Source organism: Carcharodon carcharias, chromosome 23 (assembly GCF_017639515.1).
Source record: "Carcharodon carcharias isolate sCarCar2 chromosome 23, sCarCar2.pri, whole genome shotgun sequence".
Taxonomy (NCBI): domain Eukaryota; kingdom Metazoa; phylum Chordata; class Chondrichthyes; order Lamniformes; family Lamnidae; genus Carcharodon; species Carcharodon carcharias.
Genome location: NC_054489.1, coordinates 4,447,727 through 4,467,355, shown reverse-complemented (window position 1 = coordinate 4,467,355; position 19,629 = coordinate 4,447,727). Strand labels below are relative to the sequence as shown.

General features: G+C 49.6%; 1 protein-coding gene across 1 annotated transcript in view; it reads left to right on the top strand.

Moving 5' to 3' along the window:
* Window positions 1-697: 697 nt before the first annotated feature.
* Window positions 698-19,629, top strand: part of LOC121269106 (trafficking kinesin-binding protein 1-like) — a gene marked incomplete at its 5' end in the record, with an annotated part of 70,245 nt that continues 51,313 nt past the window's right edge. Inside the window, 2 exons of the mRNA XM_041173570.1 lie at window positions 698-935; window positions 16,421-16,615. Of these exons, the coding sequence (XP_041029504.1) occupies window positions 698-935; window positions 16,421-16,615 (433 nt within the window). The remainder of the gene's footprint in view (window positions 936-16,420; window positions 16,616-19,629) is intronic.

The following is a 19,629-nucleotide window of genomic DNA, read 5'->3' as shown; positions in this document are numbered from 1 at the left end:
TTTCTGCGCAGCCATCGTCTCCCAACCCGGAGTTGGTGACACTGGTGGGCTTCCTGTGGCAGGAGTGGGGGTACAGGACATCGCAATGAGCTCCACGGCGTTCCAGGGATGTGTCACTGAATCGGAGGGGTTGGGGGGGTGGGGGGTGGTGGGTTGGGGGCGTTGGGGGTGCTGCAGTTTTCTTGCCTTTCGGGGCCGTGTCTTCTGTGCAGTGGCTCTGGGCTACAGGGATCGAGAGCTGTGCCGGTGGCTGTGGTGAGGCAGCGGTGAGGTAACTGTGGCCGGTCAATCGGAGGAAGCCCCACCAGCCAAACGGCCTGAACCCTGGGACTGCATAAATAATGGGGCAGGAAGGGGGATGGGACAGTGTGAAAACCATAGCGGCCGGCGGTAAGACACACCCGGTACCGCGCTTAGTACAATTCTGGCTCAATCCTGCCTGGAGAATATGGAGCCAAGGCAGCTCCATATAGATACATATAGATATATAGCTCCATATAGATGAAGTTAGATACAAATTATCTGCGCTCTGATTGGATGCTGGATGGGCTGCCAATGTGCATTTCCTCAGTGCTGGTTTCTATATGATATCCATGGCTCCTGCATAAATAAATGCATTTTGTTTGTGTTCATTTGTTTGTTTTTTAGGCTTTCAGGTGATAATTGCATTAAGGGCCAGACTGGGACTGTCCCCTGAACGCTCAACCAAAGAGCTGCTCCGAGTCCCACGAATGGGAATTCACCACTGCACATAAATCCTGCCAAACTGGAGACCCCAGCTCAGGTTCCAGCCAGCCCACTGTCCACTTACATCCCAAGCGAGGTCTCGAGACCCACCTTCACCATCGGACCGAATGATCTTCTGGCAGAAGACACCCCCACCTCTTGGGATCAGCTCTCCAGGAAAGAATTCCAAGATGCAGGAACGATTACCGGTGAGTGTAACTGAGAAAAACACAAACTACGAAGGCTTTAGGACTGGGATCAGTTGCGGGCAGTGAGCACAAAGCCCGCTTGATTGGCACTCCCTTCACCACTGACACACAGTAGCAGCATGTGTACCATCTACAAGATGCACTGCAGGAATTCACCAAGGCTCCTTAGACAGCACCTCCCAAACCCACGACCACTACCACCTAGAAGGACAAGGACAGCAGACACATGGGAACACCAGTATCTGGAAGTTCCCCTCCAAGTCACTCACCATCCTGACTTTTAAATATATTGCCGTTCCTTCACTGTCACTGGGTCAAAACCAACCATCCTCACTAATCTGCTTGCTGCAGATGTATCTGTCCATGACAGTATCGGTAAGAGTGACCACCGCACAGTCATCGTAGAGACGACGTCCCACCTTCACACTGAGGATACCCTCCATCGTGTTGTGTGGCAGTACCACCGTGCTAAATGGGATAGATTTCAAACAGATCTAGCAACTCAAGACTGGTCATCCATGAGGTCCTGTGGGCCATCAACAGCAGCAGAATTGTGCTGGAACACAATCTGTAACCTCATGGCCCGGCATATCCCCCACTCTACCATTACCATCAAGCCAGGGGATCAACCCACGTTCAATGAAGAGAGCAGGAGGGCATGTCAGGAGCAGCACCAGGCACACCTAAAAATGAGGTGTCAACCTGGTGAAGCTACAACACAGGACTACTTGCATGTCAAACAACATAAGCAGCAAGTGATAGACATGACTGAACAATCCCACAACCATGGATCAGATCTAAGTTCTGCAGTCCTGCCACATCCAGTTGTGAATGGTGGTGGACAATTAAATAACTCACTGGAGGAGGAGGCTCCACAAATTCCCCCATCCTCAGTGATGGAGGAACCCAGCACAGCAGTACAAAAGATAAGGCTGAAGCATTTGCTACAATCTTCAGCCAGAAGTGCCGAGTGGATGATCCATCTCGGCCTCCTCCAGAGGTCCCCAGCATCACAGATGCCAGTCTTCAGCCAATTCGATTCACTCCACATGATATCAAGAAACGGCTGAAGGCACTGGATACTGCAAAGGCTATGGGCCCTGACAATATTCCAACAATAGTACTGAAGACTTGTGCTCCAGAACTTGCCGTGCTCCTAACCAAGCTGTTCCAGTACAGCTACAACACTGGCATCTACCCGGCTATGTGGAAAATTGCCCAGGTATGTCCTGTACACAAAAAGCAGGACAAATCCAACCCGGCCAATTACCGCCCCATCAGTCTACTCTCCATCATCAGTAAAGTAATGGAAGGGGTCATCAACAGTGCTATCAAGCAGCACTTGCTTAGCAATAACCTGCTCACTGACACCCAGTTTGGGTTCTGCCAGGGCCACTCAGCTCCTGACCTCATTACAGCCTTGATTCAAACATGGACAAAAGAGTTGAACTCCCGAGGTGAGGTGAGAGTGACTGCCCTCGACATCAAGGCAGCATTTGACCGAGTGTGGCATCAAGGAGCCCTAGCAAACCTGGAGTCAATGGGAATCAGGGGGAAAACTCTCTGCTGGTTGGAGTCATACCTAGCACAAAGGAAGATGGTTGTGGTCGTTGGAGGTCAGTCATCTCAGCTCCAGGACATCACTGCAGGAGTTCCTCAGGGTAGTGTCCTCGACCCAACCATCTTCAGCTGCTTCATCAATGACCTTCCTTCCATCATAAGGTCAGAAGTGGGGATGTTCGCTGATGATTGCACAATGTTCAGCACCATTCACGACTCCTCAGATACTGAAGCAGTCCATGTCCAAATGCAGAAAAACCTGGAAATATGCAGGCTTGGGCTGACAAGTGGCAAGTAACATTCACACCACACAAGTGTCAGGCAATGACCATCTCCAACAAGAGAGAATCTAACCATCGCCCCTTGATGTTCAATGGCATTACCATCACTGAATCCCCCACTATCAACATCCTGGGGTTACCATTGACCAGAAACTGAACCTGGACAAGCCACATAAATACTGTGGTACAAGAGCAGGTCAGAGGCTGGGAATCGTGCGATGAGTAACTCACCTCCTGACTTCCCAAAGCCTGTCCACCATCTACAAGTCAAGAGTCAGGAGTGTGATGGAATACTCCCCACTTGTCTGGATGAGTGCAGCTCCTACAACACTCAAGAAGGCTGACACCATCCAGGGCAAAGCAACCTGATTGATTGGCACCCCATCCACAAACATTCACTCCCTCCACCACCGATGCACACAGTAACAGCAGTGTGTACCATCTACAAGATGCACTGCAGCAATTCACCAAGGCTCCTTCTATAGCACCTTCCAAACCCATGACCATTGCCATCTAGGACAAGGGCAGCAGATAAATGGGAACACCACCACCTGAAAGTTCCCCTCCAAGTCACTCACCACCCTGCCTTGGAAATATATCGCTGTTCCTTCACTGTCGCTGGGTCAAAATCCAGGAACTCCCTCCCTAACAGCACGGTGGGTGTACCTACACCACATGGGCTGCAGCAGTTCAAGAAGGCAGCTCACCACCACCTTCTCAAGGGGCAGTTTGGGATGGGCAATAAACGCTGGCCCAGCCAGCGAAGCCCACATCCTGAGGACACAGGACGGAACCAGTCCAAGGCCATACAACCAGTGGGGGGAGGGGGCATCCCCGCCAATGACCCTGATCTCCAGGGTGTTTTGCCCCTTTACTGGAGCTGCCATAGCTGCAGATGCTGCAATCTGGCTGGTCCTCCTGGTGGATCCTCGCTGGCAGAGCTCCTCTGGGTGCCCACCCCATACAGGAAGCTGGGTGTGAGCTTGTGACTGGCGTCCCTCGGTGCCCAGCCCTCGCTGTATATCAGGGCACAGGAGGGGAGGCCCTTTTGGAACCACAAGATAAGTCAGGGAGGCATTCTGTGGTCATCAGCATGAATACTGAAAGCTGTATTCAGCCTCAGGCTGCCCACAGTGCAAGGCGCCATGCTGCCCTCTGTGGGCCAAGCAGAACACTGCAGCTGGAAATAATGCCTCAATATATAAAAGCAGCTCAATCGTGCTTGTAATTTTGGTGCTATGGGCGCTGTTTAACATCCAAAATGGTGTGCAGGCCTTGCTTGTACTGCTCTGGTGAGTTATTAGCAGGGCACTGGGATAGTGCCCCGGGAGTATGCAGATTGTAACAGCAGTCGTGTGATTGTATAGATTCTGCCATTTCTGACCTCAACATGACTCAGACATGTTCTCATCTGAATCCCCCACCAGCTGAACAGCCATTTCATATCAGGAAGGAGTCCTTCCCATCACCCCCAGCGCTATTTCAACAGACCATTAACCACTTCCAGGTTAATTGTTGATCGATTTCTACTGTCTGTTGCTGTGTTCATTCCAAGTGTCTGATGGTTTCTCTGCTTTAAGCTGTTGAAGTCCATAGAGAGTGGAACAGCATTTAGCAAAGGCCTCAGCATTCACTCATGGTATGTGGGCATCTCTGGCTGGGCCAGCACTTACTGCCCATCCCTGAGTGGCTGAGGGGGCATTTGAGAGTCAACCACATATGGGTGTGAAGTCACATGTAGGCCAGACCAGGTAAGGATTCCCTTCCCTAAAGATGGGTCTTTACAATAATTGGCAATGATTTCATGGCCATCATCGGACTTCTAATTCCAGATTTTTATTGGATTTAAATTCACCCCATGAGGAGATTCGAACCCAGGTCCCCAGAGCATCACCCTGCATCTTATGATAACTAGACCAGTGACAATACCACCACACCACCGCCTCCCCTACAGGTCCCGCTCAGACAGCAGACACAGTCCCCAGTACCTGCTCACAACACTCATACAAATCAGCCGCTCAAAGTTTAACTACTGGCCCATCGAAAGCAGCAAGTACATCCCAAGTTGCAAAATACACCAATTTTTGGGGACTATAGAATTTTACTCCTTCAAATCTCCTGGCTCAGAGCATAGCATCTACTCTGAGTGAAAGGTTGTGAGTTAACATCCGATTCCAGAGAGCTGGACACAGAATCCAGGCTGACACCCTCAGTGCAGTACTGAGGGAGTGCCGCACTGTCGAAGGGTCAGTACTGAGGCAGCGCCGCACTGTCAGAGGGTCAGTACTGAGGGAGCGCCATACTGTCAGAGGGTCAGTACTCAGGGAGTGCTGCACTGTTGGGGGGCCAGTGCTGAGGGAGCACTGCACTGTTGGAGGGTCAGTCCTGAGGGAGTGCCGGGCTATTGGAGGGTCAGTATTGAGGGAGTGCCGGGCTGTTGGAGGGTCAGTACTGAGGGAGCACCGCACTGTCAGAGGATCAGTACTGAGGGAGTGCTGCACTGTCAGAGGGTCAGTACTGAGGGAGAGCCGCACTGTCAGGGGGTCAGTACTGAGGGAGCACTGCACTGTCAGAGGGTCAGTACTGAGGGAGTGCTGCACTGTCAGAGGGTCAGTACTGAGGGAGAGCTGCACTGTCAGAGGGGCAGTACTGAGGGAGCACCGCACTGTCAGAGGGTCAGTACTGAGGGAGTGCTGCACTGTCAGAGGGGTCAGTACTGAGGGAGTGCTGCACTGTCAGAGGGGTCAGTACTGAGGCAGTGCTGCACTGTCAGAGGGGTCAGTACTGAGGGAGTGCTGCACTGTCAGAGGGGTCAGTACTGAGGGAGTGCTGCACTGTCAGAGGGGTCAGTACTGAGGGAGTGCTGCTCTGTCAGAGGGGTCAGTACTGAGGGAGTGCTGCACTGTCAGAGGGTCAGTACTGAGGGAGTGCTGCTCTGTCAGAGGGGTCAGTACTGAGGGAATGCTGCTCTGTCAGAGGGGTCAGTACTGAGGGAGTGCTGCACTGTCAGAGGGTCAGTACTGAGGGAGTGGTGCACTGTCAGAGGGTCAGTACTGAGGGAGTGCTGCACTGTCAGAGGGTCAGTACTGAGGGAGTGCTGCTCTGTCAGAGGGTCAGTACTGAGGGAGTGCTGCACTGTCAGAGGGTCAATACTGAGGGAGTGCTGCTCTGTCAGAGGGTCAGTACTGAGGGAGTGCTGCACTGTCAGAGGGGTCAGTACTGAGGGAGTGCTGCTCTGTCAGAGGGGTCAGTACTGAGGGAGTGCTGCACTGTCAGAGGGTCAGTACTGAGGGAATGCTGCTCTGTCAGAGGGGTCAGTACTGAGGGAGTGCTGCACTGTCAGAGGGTCCGTACTGAGGGAATGCTGCTCTGTCAGAGGGGTCAGTACTGAGGGAGTGCTGCACTGTCAGAGGGTCAGTACTGAGGGAGTGCTGCACTGTCAGAGGGGTCAGTACTGAGGGAGTGCTGCTCTGTCAGAGAGTCAGTACTGAGGGAGTGCTGCACTGTCAGAGGGTCAGTACTGAGGGAGTGCTGCACTGTCAGAGGGTCAGTACTGAGGGAGTGCTGCACTGTCGGAGGGTCAGTACTGAGGGAATGCTGCACTGTCAGTGGGGTCAGTACTGAGGGAGTGCTGCACTGTCAGAGGGGTCAGTACTGAGGGAGTGCTGCACTGTCAGAATGAGTGCCTGTCCTTCAGATATGATGTGAAATCAAAGTTTATCTGTCTTCTCAAGTGGTCATAAAAGGAACCAAGATCACTCGGGAAGAGGAACAGGTGAGCACTCCCTGGTGTTTTTGGTCAAATTCCTGCATCCTCCCATTGTTTATTGATAACATTGCTGCAGCCGCAGATACAGAGACACATGGGCAACAATCCAAGTTTCTTGGCCTTGGGAAGTTCCTTGATGTTTACTTGTTGTACTGGTTCTTTGCCACAAGAGGGGGCAGGCGCTCCATATATGGACCAGGAACACGAGGCTGTGATTCCATCAGGGGCAATGGAATTCTGAGCGTTGGCAGCAGCGAGAGACCTTGAAGGACTTTTCAAGCAGCTTCGATTATTAAAGGAGCACAAACCTCATGAAACACAGTTTATTCTGAAACAGGGCGAGGTGCAGTGTCCCGTTTCTGGCATGTGACCCACTTCAGTGTTATTATCCCCCGAGTGTTGTGCCTGTAAAAAACTGAATCAGCATCCGCAGTTTTTTTGTTTTTATCTCTGTGTTTAATTGACTGCCACTGCTCTTCAAGAAATGCCTACCTCCTTGAAGAAGTTCTGTTCCTCTCTGCGACAAGATTTCCGTATCTCTCTGTTGTCTTGCTCACCTTCTTTGCTTTCCATTTCCCTCTTCTCCGCCGATGCTGCCAGACCTGCTGAGTTTTTCCAGGTAATTCTGTTTTTCTTTTGGATTTCCAGCATCCGCAGTTTTTTTGTTTTTATCTCTGTGTTTAATTGACTGCCACTGCTCTTCAAGAAATGCCTACCTCCTTGAAGAAGTTCTGTTCCTCTCTGCGACAAGATTTCCGTATCTCTCTGTTGTCTTGCTCACCTTCTTTGCTTTCCATTTCCCACCTAGTGTTTGACAAGGTGTTTACTAAAACCCGCTTTCACAGCCATATCTCCTTTCTCAGTGACTGTCTCCGTCTCCGACTTACCCCACGTGGATTTCAACTGAAATTGCACCCCTCATGTTTTGAACCCACCCAGGATTACAGGTATCTCCGGGACATAAAACGTTTCTCGGACTGCTGTTCCCGTCACATTCTGAAATCCACACTCAGTGCCATGCGCCGCCATATGAACACACTCGACCTCTCCCTCCAGCAGCACCGCCGTACCCTTTTTCAAAGCTGCGCGTGCCCCCAGTTTCATTTTATCCTTCGGCTCATCCGATGCCTCAACAAGAAACTTTTTCTCTTTCTCTCAAGTGCTAAGGAACGCAAGCTACAACAACTCATCGACACCAACACCCATCTAGGACCCCCCACCCCTGCCTGTCCCTCCGTCCCCACCCCATCTTCCAATCCCAGCCCCAGCCGTGTATTCACTATATCCCCTGACCTTCCCCTCTCCGATGCTGAACGTTCAGTGCTCAGCAAAGGACTCAGTTTCATACCCTTACGCCCTCATCTCAATGAATTTCGGGCTCGGCATGATGCTGAACTCTTCTTCCGCCGTCTTCCTCTCCGGGCTCACTTCTTTGGGCAGGAGTCCTCTCCCAGTTCAACAGATCCTTTTACCCATCTCCAATATTCTCCCTCCACCTGGACCCCTCCCTCTGGATTCTTACCTTCTCTCGATCTTTTCATTGAGAACTGTCGGCGCGACATTAGTCGTCTCAATTTCTCTGCTCCTCTCACCCATTCTAACCTGTCTCTCTCTGAACTTACTGCACTCCATTCTCTCAGGTCCAACCCTGACATTGTCATCAAACCCGCTGACAAGGGTGGTGCTGTTGTTGTCTGGCGCACTGACCTCTACCTCGCGGAGGCTGAGCGTCAACTCGCAGACACTTCCTCCTACCTCTCCCTGGACCATGACCCCACCACTGAACATCAAGCCATTGTTTCCAGGACTGTCAGTGACCTCATCTCCTCTGGGGATCTCCCTCCCACAGCTTCCAACCTGATAGTCGCCCAACCTTGGACGGCCCGCTTCTATCTCCTACCCAAAATCCACAAACAGAACTGCCCCGGTAGACCGATCGTCTCAGCTTGCTCCTGCCCCACAGAACTCATTTCTCGTTATCTTGACTCCCTTCTCTCTCCCCTTGTCCAGTCCCTTCCCACCTACATCCGTGATTCCTCTGACACCTTACGTCACATCAACAATTTCCAGTTCCCTGGCCCCAACCGCTTGCTCTTCACCATGGACGTCCAATCCCTCTACACCTCCATCCCCCACCGGGATGTTCTGAGGGCCCTTAGCTTCTTCCTCGAACAGAGGCCCGAACAATCCCCATCCACCACTACTCTCCTCCGTCTGGCTGAACTTGTTCTCACACTGAACAATTTCTCCTTTAACTCCTCTCACTTCCTCCAAATAAAAGGTGTGGCTATGGGTACCCGCATGGGCCCCAGCTATGCCTGTCTCTTTATGGGGTGTGTGGAACATTCCTTATTGCAGTCCTACTCCGGCCCCCTTCCACAACTCTTTCTCCGGTACATCGATGATTATTTCGGTGCCGCTTCATGCTCTCGTCGGGACTTGGAAAAATTTATTAATTTTGCTTCCAATCTCCACCCCTCCATCATTTTCACGTAGTCCATCTCTGACACTTCCCTTCCCTTCCTTGACCTCTCTGTCTCAATCTCTGGTGATAGACTGTCCACCAATATCCATTACAAACCCACCGACTCCCACAGCTATCTCGACTACAGCTCCTCACACCCCGCTTCCTGTAAGGACTCCATCCCATTCTCTCAGTTCCTTCGCCTCCGTCGCATCTGTTCCGATGATGCTACCTTCAAAAACAGTTCCTCTGACATGTCCTCCTTCTTCCTTAACCGAGGTTTTCCACCCACGGTCGTTGACAGGGCCCTCAACCGTGTCCGGCCCATCTCCCGCGCATTCACCCTCACGCCTTCTCCTCCCTCCCAGAAACATGATAGGGTCCCCCTTGTCCTCACTTATCACCCCACCAGCCTCCGCATTCAAAGGATCATCCTCCGCCATTTCCGCCAACTCCAGCATGATGCCACCACCAAACACATCTTCCCTTCACCCCCCTTATCGGCATTCCGTAGGGATCGCTCCCTCCGGGACACCCTGGTCCACTCCTCCATCACCCCCTACTCCTCAACCCCCTCCTATGGCACCACCCCATGCCCACGCAAAAAATGCAATACCTGCCCCTTCACTTCCTCTCTCCTCACCGTCCAAGGACCCAAACACTCCTTTCAAGTGAAGCAGCATTTCACTTGCATTTCCCCCAACTTAGTCTACTGCATCCGTTGCTCCCAATGTGGTCTCCTCTACACTGGAGAGACCAAACGTAAACTGGGCGACCGCTTTGCAGAACACCTGCGGTCTGTCCGCAAGAATGACCCAAACCTCCCTGTCGTTTGCCATTTCAACACTCCACCCTGCTCTCTTGCCCACATGTCTGTCCTTGGCTTGCTGCATTGTTCCAGTGAAGCCCAACGTAAACTGGAGGAACAACACCTCATCTTCCGACTAGGGACTTTACAGCCTTCTGGACTGAATATTGAATTCAACAACTTTAGGTCGTGAGCTCCCTCCCCCATCCCCAGCCCCTTTCTGTTTCCCACCTTCCCTTTTTTTTCCAATAAATTATAAAGATTTTCCTTTTCCCACCTATTTCCATTATTTATAAAAAAAAACCCACTAGAGCTATACCTTGAGTGCCCTACCATCCATTCTTAATTAGCACATTCGTTTAGATAATATCACCAACTTTAACTTTAACACCTATGTGTTCTATTGTACTATTGTCATTGACATCTTTTGATGATCTGCTTCTATCACTGCTTGTTTGTCCCTACAACCACACCCCCCCCCTCTACCTCTCTGTCTCTCTATCTCTCCGCCCCCCCACACACACACCTTAAACCAGCTTATATTTCAACTCTTTCTTGGACTCGAACACAAGTTCTGTCGAAGGGTCATGAGGACCCGAAACGTCAACTCTTTTCTTCTCCGCCGATGCTGCCAGACCTGCTGAGTTTTTCCAGGTAATTCTGTTTTTGTTTTGAATGAGAGGCTGGGTTGGTTTAACCTGCTCATCTTCGTTTTTAAATCCCTCCAAGACCTCGCCCCTCCCTATCTCTGTAACTTTGTCCCAACCGCACAACCCTGGCTCCTGCGCCCCTCCAATTCCGGCCTCATCCCCAGTTTTCACCGCTCTGTTACTAGTGGCCAAAAGCCCTAAACAGCCTCTTGGTTAGTGTTAGGGGTTTAGACAGAGTTTGGAGAGTTGCCTATTTTCCCAAAAGCACACAGCTCCATCTCTAACCAGAACTCTTTATTCACAGCGAGTATTTACAGATTTCGACCCCTTTCAGATGGTTCTTTCTTCTCAGTCATGTGATCTGACACCATTGTTACATCAGCATCATGTGCTCCTGATGTTAACCCTTTACTCTACATCTCTAACCCAACCCCTCACCCCCTCAAAGTCCCAGACTTCACAGGGTCAGTCCCCGAGGGACCAATCTCCCTGATCCCACGCTGATCTCTTGTTGAGCTGGAGGATATTCCACACCCTCCCCTCTGTCGGTCTGTGTGTGGCTGTTGAGGTCGTAGTAAGTCTTTCTCCATCGGGATCTGAGTAGGAAGCCCGAGCTTCAATTGGCTTTCTTTCCAAGGATATTAAGCCGCTGCGGTTTCTCCTTATGATACCCGGTCTGTCTCAGTCCTATAGGATCGTGGTTGTGGAGTTTCTTTGATGATTGCACCTTCCTTCTGTTGGACTCTGACCCACAATCTCTCCCCGGGATTTGATCAGCATCGGTAGCTCTGTGCTGTATGCCTGTGACTAAAGTCCCGAACCTGGTTGTTTCTCTGTTCTTCCTCTGGCCGTCTTACCCTCTCCTGGTCATTCATGTGACATTGGGTTGGAGTTTTTGTTCTGGAGATGGAAGCTGTGTTCTCAATCTCCTACCCAATGGGGAGAAACCATCGTGTAGCAGAGAGGTTCGATAACTCAGAAGAGCTAGATTAAGGTCTTTGCTTTTCTTTAATAAATCCTGAATAGTTCGTACCCTTCCCTCGGCCTCTTCGTTTGACTGAGGATGGTGAGATGAACTGGTTACATGAGCAAAGCCATATTCATTTGCAAAATTTTGGAATTGCTCATTTGCAAATTGCAGCCCATACCCAGAGACAACAATGTCTGGAACGCCATGCATTGTATAAATTCTTTTGAGGGATTGAATGACTGCTTCTGTTATGACACCTGTGCATTCAATTTCCTTCAATTCTCTGAATAATAATCAATAACGAGAAGGAAGGTTTTCCCTTTAAATTCAAGTCAGTCCATCCCCAAGTGCTTCCAGGACTTGATGGATAAGATGAAGATAATCGTAGTTATTTTTATTCCTGGCTGCTTGCAGTTAGAAATCATTTCTTCGATAGAGTGAGTAATCCCTGGCCAGCAGAGTGATCACTGTGCTTCCACATAACACTTAGTGATTTGTAGATGTCCCTGGCGAAGCCTCTGAAAAATATCGAGCTAAAGAGCTCTGGGCACGACTAATCTCTCACTGACGCAATTTTGGATTACTGGGGATTTGGTCTGTCCATCCTTTCGGGCAATATTCTCAGATTTGAAGACATTCTTCATCTCATTTCTGGGTTTGCATTATTTCCTGCAGCTTTCTTGCAGTAGCCACTAGGTGTTGAGTGATTAAGGACGTAGGTGCTTCTACCTCCTCGATGAAGCCTAAATCCTCTAATTCAGTTCTTTCTGATGGTATTCATGACAGTGTGTTCACTGCCATTTGATTTTTTTCCTTGCACATACTCTGATGGAGTTGTATCTCACCAGTGTTGATCATGTTCAGATGGGTGGCTAGTGGCTTATGTTCCACTGAAAGGTTGAAAGGTTATCAGGGGTTATGCAGGAATGTGGGGTTGAGGTTACAATCAGATCAGCCACGATCTTATTGAATGGCGGAGCAGGCTCGAGGGGCTGAGTGGCCTACTCCTGCTCCTAATTCACATGTTCGTAAGATCTGTTTTGATTTATAAACCTAGTCTGAAATCCTTTCGCCCGTGTTGCTGCCAAAGCTCCTCTTTCTGTCTTTGTTATGTATCGTTGTTCCATTCCTGTCAGTGACCTAGAGGCAGAGCAGCCTGGTCTGCACTTTGCATCTCTCTGCATTGAAATAATATAAAACTGGCCCCCAGACCTGTAGGTGATGCAGCAACTACTACAGTGGTCGCTAATTCTGGGTCGTAATGTGCCAAGATTTCAGAAGAGATTAAAAGTTGTTTAATTCTTATGAAAGCACTTTGCTGGCCCATGTTCCAGCTCCACTGTTGACCCCGTCTCAACAACTGTCAAAGGGCTCGTTGACCTCTGCTAAGTTTGGTAGGAACCTGCCCACCTGATTCACCATCCTGGGGAAGCGTTGAAGTTCAGTTTATGTGTCAAGCTCGTGCAAATACTTGGATCGCTTTTGTTTTTTGTGGATCAGCTGTGATTCCGGTGGCTTGTACCATGTGACCTAGAAACTTGATCATGTGTTTGACGAACTCCCATTTTCCCTTCAGTGTTAGGCCTTAGGCCTGCATCCTATAAGAATCTCAGGACTGCCCTGAGCCTGCAATTATCCTCCCCTCGCAGGGATCCATTTTGAGTATATTGTCCATCTGGCACGTTACACCTTCCAGGCCTTTTAAAGTTGGACATTGTTCTCTGGAAAATTCCTGGAGCGGATGTGATCCCAAATGGTAATCCACCGAAACAATAATGACCGAATGGTATAATAAATGTGGTCAGCAGCCTGGGTCCTTTGTCCAGAGGGAACTGCTAAAATCCACAGTCCATGTCCACTTTGGTAAAGACGTTATTCTTGGCTAGTTTGGCAAGACTCATTCACTGAGGCCGTTGGGCGAGTCTCACATTCCATTGATTTATATAGTTGAGTTAAACCCATGCAGATTCTTCTGGAGCTGTTTGGTTTGGGGCTGTGACCTGTCCTGAACATCAATTTGTTGACATGGCGATGGGTGAAATAGCCCCTTGCTGCTGCATCTTTTCAATTTCACCCTTGACTTTGTCCAAGAGTGTAAAGAGGCAAATTGGTTTAGCATCAGCTTGTAGGGGTGACATGGTTGCTTGGTCCTTCCCTTCCCTAGGCCTGTAAACAATTTTGGGAATTTGTTTTGGAATGTGCTGCTGTCACCCTCATCAGCAACTTCATCCACTTGCCAGGTTAATTTCAGTTTTAGGAATGTTTTTCTGCTCAGTAGAGAGCCCTTGTGATTTTGAATAACAGAGAGGTTCGAGGATTTCTCCATCTTTATATTTCAGCTTCACCATGAGCTGCCCTTTCACTTTTAATGCAGTCCCCTCAGCACCCTTGTAATTTGATAGATGAATGTTCAATGTTACCTGTTTGAGCCATTTTATGTCATCTGATAAAATAGAAAGTCCTGCTCCTGTGCCTAATTTTAAACTCTGTTTGGGGTGTCCATCCACTTTGCGTTTAACATTCCAACACTTGCTTTCGTGTCATTTTATCTCCCTTAGGAAGGTTGATTCATGCACTCACTCTTCCACTTTGTCTACATGTCTCCTGCTTTAAAATATTCTCCCTCTTTTTACAGGTTGTCAGTGTTTTTGAGCAACCAGCAGTTTTAAAGTGGCCTATTTTTCCACAGCTGTAGCGCTCTGTACCTCGCTAGACAATCTTCTCGTCTGTGCGAATTGTCCCTGTCACACTGGATATATTTAAAATGTTGGCTGGTTACTTTTCCTCATTTTGACAGGCTCTGGCTCTGGTGCACCTTCCATTTTGTGGTGTCCGAATTGAATGGCCGTTGCTCGATCTTCTCCACTGGGTCTCCCCTTCCCTGTGAACAGACACCAGATTCTGTTTCCTAAGATCCGTTTGACTCATGATCTGCTTTCACCGGCGTTAACTCCTCCCTTGTCTGGAAAAGACCTGTTAATGCTCCGTCTCACAGCCTGACAACGATCCTGTTGTAACCTGTGGAGATCGTTGACACCAGAATCCATGCTTTGCCTGGCCTTTGTTTTCTATGGTAAATTTAACCTTCACAATTATTGGCCCATAACCTCCGATCTCCAGAGGGTCATAACCAGGAGGTATCCAGAAGATGCACCAGGGAAACCCCCGCCCCCCCCTCCCATCGGAAGTCCCCATGCAAAGGCTGTATGGGAATTGCTGGGAAGTTCAAACTTCCGATGGGAAATTACCCTGCACTGGGAAGCATCCAATACTCCGATTGAAATTGGAGACTTTGATTGGCTTTGTCTCTCTCCGCAGAATAGTTACCTGGGAAAAGTTAGAAGTATTAAAACCATTTCTAGCTCCTGGGTAACTATAATACTGACCTCCCATCCCCCCCAATGGGGCACGTCCCCTGACTACCTTCTCAACCCCCCACCAACCCCCACCCCCAACTGACCCCTCCACCACCCCACCAACCCATCCTACCCCTCACTGACCATCCAAACCCTCCACTGACCACCTGACCCTCCACTGACCACACAAACCCCCTCTAGTGACCAACTGACCCCCTCCCACTGACCAACTGACCCCCCAACCCATACTACACCTTCCACTGACCATCCAACCCTTGACCAATCCTAACCCCTCCCACTGACCATCTGACTCCCCATTGACCACCCGACTCCACCCGACCATCTGATTCCCCCCCCCACCACTGACCACTGAAAACCCTCAACCTACTTTATGCCCACTGACCATCTGAACCCCCCCCACCCCCACTCCACTGGCCATCCTACCTCCCCACCCTACCCATTTATGGTGCTTATCTTCTCCTTGGCTTCTCAAAGTGGCTGGACTTTTAAACTTACTCCTCCAACACTGCTGCACTCAACTGAGGGGATTCCTGAACAGCTTCGTTGCTCTATCCTCACCTGGCCTAAATGAGAAGGTTGGCGAGGAAGGTGCAGCTCCGTTCTGGTGAAGTAAAAAGGAGTTGAGTGGTAATCTGACTGTGATTGTCACTCCTCTTAAGCTCTGACGGAGGCTGAAATAAGAGTTGAAAGCTTGCATGACTTCTTCATTAGGAGCCGAAGCCTCATCAACCCCTCTGCCTTGCTATCATGTTGTCCCCAATGGTTCCGACAATATAAAGTAGAGTACTGACCTGATCCATCTAGTCTTTAAGTAATCCTGAAGCAGTTTGGTACCTTGTGAACCTTCCTCTCTGGTTGTCTCACTCCTGGGCCTTCTGCACTCCGAAATGGTTCAAAGAGCGCTCGAGCCAATCCCATGCATCTGCTGAGCCCTGGACTTGTTCCTGCATGGGATCCTGCTTCTCTGTTGTTGCTTGCTGTTTTGGGCCTGTGCTCACTGCTCAGCCTGTCTCTCCGAGTCTGTGTCACAGCTTGCCTCTGCTGCTCCTGTGATGTTCTGATTTCTTGGTGATTTTTCTGATGTCCTTCCATTGGGATTCTCTTTTCTTGTCAGCCCCGTGGCTTCTTTCAGTCTTTGCTTGGTCTTTTGTTCGCTGCCACCATGTTATGTTGGATAGTAGGGATTTAGAGGTGGTTTGGGGATTGTCTAGTCTCCCAAGAGTCAGCTGCTTGAGTCCATAGTTATTTTAACCAGAACTATTTATTTACAGGGTGTATTTACATTTTGACTCCACATGAAGTAAGAGCTACAGCTCTCTCCAAAGTATCTCTTACTATTCAGTCATGTGATCTGACAGCATTGTATCATGTATGCTTCTGATGTTAACTCTTTACTCCACATCCCCTCCCCCTCTCTGCTGTCCCCACTCCAATCACTCCTGTCCTCTCTCCCCTCCACTCTCCACGTTCCCTCTCCCTCGCTTTGTCTCCCTAACCCCTCTGCAACTCTGGTCTCCCTCTCTTTCCTCTCTGTTCCTGTCTTCCTGTTCCTACCTCTACATTCCACTCTTGCTGATTAAGCTATTTAACTTCCTTTGTTCCACAGATGTGTGTTACAGTGAAAATGTCCCTGAGGTTGAGATCTTCAGTTTGTTGGAGGAGGGTTTACCAAGGTATACACTGAGGGCAGACACTGTGTATGGTTACAGTCATGATGACTGGTTAAACACTCCACTCGTGGCTCCCGACAATAACATCCGCCTCACTCAGGAACAGATCGAGGAGACACTAAAGTATTTCCGTGAGTATTGGAATAGGGGAGGAGCAGGGGGGGTGCGAGGGAGGAGTGATGTTCAAGTTTCAAACAGTGCTCCGTGACAAGCAGTCTTTCCCGAGTCAGGAAATTCCAGGATTCCAGCACAAATTCCAGGCTGACATTCCCAGAGCAGTACTGAGGGAGTGCTGCACTGTCAGGGGGTCAGTACTGAGGGAGTGCTGCTCTGTCAGAGGGTCAGTACTGAGGGAGTGCTGCACTGACAGAGGGTCAGTACTGAGGGAGTGCTGCACTGTCAGAGGGTCAGTACTGAGGGAGTGCTGCACTGTCAGAGGGTCAGTACTGAGGGAGAGCTGCACTGTCAGAGGGTCAGTACTGAGGGAGTGCTGCACTGTCAGACGGTCAGTACTGAGGGAGAGCTGCACTGTGGGAGGGTCAGTACTGAGGGAGTGCTGCACCGTCAGGGGGTCAGTACTGAGGGAGCGCTGCACTGTGGGAGGGTCAGTACTGAGGGAGAGCTGCACTGTGGGAGGGTCAGTACTGAGGGAGTGCTGCACTGTCAGAGGGTCAGTACTGAGGGAGAGCTGCACTGTGGGAGGGTCAGTACTGAGGGAGTGCTGCACCGTCAGAGGGTCAGTACTGAGGGAGTGCTGCACTGTCAGAGGGTCATTGCTGAGGGAGTGCTGCAGTGTCAGAGGGTCAGTACTGAGGGAACACTGCACTGTCAGAGATTCAGCACTGAGGGAGTGCTGCACTGTCAGAGAGTCAATACTGAGGGAGTGCTGCACTGTCGAAGGGTCAGTACTGAGGGAGTGCTGCAGGGTCAGAGGGTCAGTACTGAGGGAGCGCTGCACTGTCAGCGGGTGAGTACTGGGGGAGTGCTGCACTGTTGAATAGTCAATACGGAGGGAGTGCTGCAGTGTCAGAGGGTCAGTACTGAGGGAGTGCTGCACTGTTGGACAGTCAATACTGAGGGAGTGCTGCACTGTCAGAGGGTCAGTACTGAGGGAGTGCTGCACTGTCAGAGGGTCAGTACTGAGTGAGTGCTGCACTGTCAGAGGGTCAGTACTGAGGGAGTGCTGCACTGTCAGAGGGTCAGTGTCGAGGGAGTGCTGCACTGTCAGAGGTGCTGTCCTTCAGATGAGTTGTTAAACTGGCGCTGTCTGTTCTCTCGGGTTGATGTAAAAGTTCTCATGGGCACTATTTTGGAGAAGATCAGGGGAGTTCTCCCCGGTGCTCTGGCCAATATTTATTCCTCAGATAGTATCGGAAAAGCTGATGACCTGGAGATTATCACAGTGCTGTTTGTGGAAATTTGCTGAGTGAAACTTGGCCTGTCTTGTTTCCTACATTACAACAGCGACTACGCTTCAAATGTACTTCACTGGCTGTAAAAAACTTTGGGGTGTTCAATGGTGGTGATAGGTGCTACAGAAATGCAAATATTTCTTTAATTCCCATTCTGTCTGATACTGAGGTAATACTGGGGTTCATTTATAGAGGGATAGAATTAAAATACAGATAAGCTTATGTTAAACTTGTATCACACCTTGTTTGGATCACACTGGGAGTATTGTGAACAGTACAGATCTCTGTATTATGAAAAGGACGTCGAGGCCCTGGAGAATGTGTTACTTCTTGCACTGTTCACCACAGTTCATGGCTCCTCAGATCCTGAAGCAGTCCATTTCCATATGTAACAAGACCTGGACAACATTCAGGCTTGAACTGATTAGTGTAGTGACATTCATGCTAGGCAATGGCCGTCTCCCACAAAAGAGAATCTAACCATCTTCCCTTGGCATTCAATGGCATTACCATCACTGAACCCCCCCATTATCAACATCCTGGGGGGTTACCATTGACCAGAAACTGAACTGGACTAGCCATATAAATACTGTGGCTACAAGAGCAGGTTAGAGGCTGGGAATTCTACAGTGAGTGACTCCCCAAAGCCTGTCCACCATCTACAAGTCAGGAGTGTGATGGAATACTCCCCACTTGCTTAGATGAGTGCAGCTCCAACAACACTCAAGAAGCTTGACACCATCCAGGACAAAGCAGCTCACTTGATTGGCACAACATCCACAAATATTCACTCCCTCCATCACCAACACACAGTAGCAGCAGTGTGTGTACCATCTACAAGATGCATTGCAGGAACTCACCAAGTCTCCTTAGACAGCACCTTCCAAACCCACGACCACTACCATCTAGAAGGACAAGGGCAGCAGATAGATGGGAAGACCACCACCTGGAAGTTTCCCTCCAAGTCACTCACCATCCTGACTTGGAAATATATCGATGTTCCTTCACTGTCGCTGGGTCAAAACCCTGGAACTTCTCTCCTGACAGCACTGTGGGTGTACCTACACCACATGCACTGCCGCGGTTCAAGAAGGCAGCTCACCACCACCTTCTCAAGGGCAGTTATGGATGGACAATAAATGCTGGCCCAGCCAGCGACACCCGCATCCTCTGAATGAATAAAAAACAAAGTTTTACAAAGATGATCCCAGAGCTGAGAGGCTGTAACATCAGGCTGGGTCTCTTCTCTCTCAAAAAGAAGGCTGGGGTGACCTTTTCAAGGTCTTTAAAATTATGAAAGGGTTTTGTTAGGGTTGATGTCGAGAAGATGCTTCCAATTGTGGGAAATTGGAACAATATAAGATAATCACTAATAAATCCGAACAGAGAGTTCAGGAGAAATTTATTTATCCAGAGACTGGTTGAGGGAATCGTTTGGATACATTGAAGGGGAAGCTGGATAAACACATTTGGGAGAAGGGACAGAAGGATTTGCTGAGAGGGTGAGATGAATTTAAGGTGGGAAAAGGCTTGTGTGGAGATAACCAACCAGCATGGACTAGTTGGGCTGAATGGCCTGTTTCTGTGCTGTAAATATTATATAATTCTATGTGAATCTCAGGGATTTAAAACATTTTGGGGATTATTCTTAATCCTTGCTATGGCAATCACAGAATTAAACCTAAGATTACAAAACTGGAGCTGGGATTTTATTATTCTTTGTGTGAGTGAAT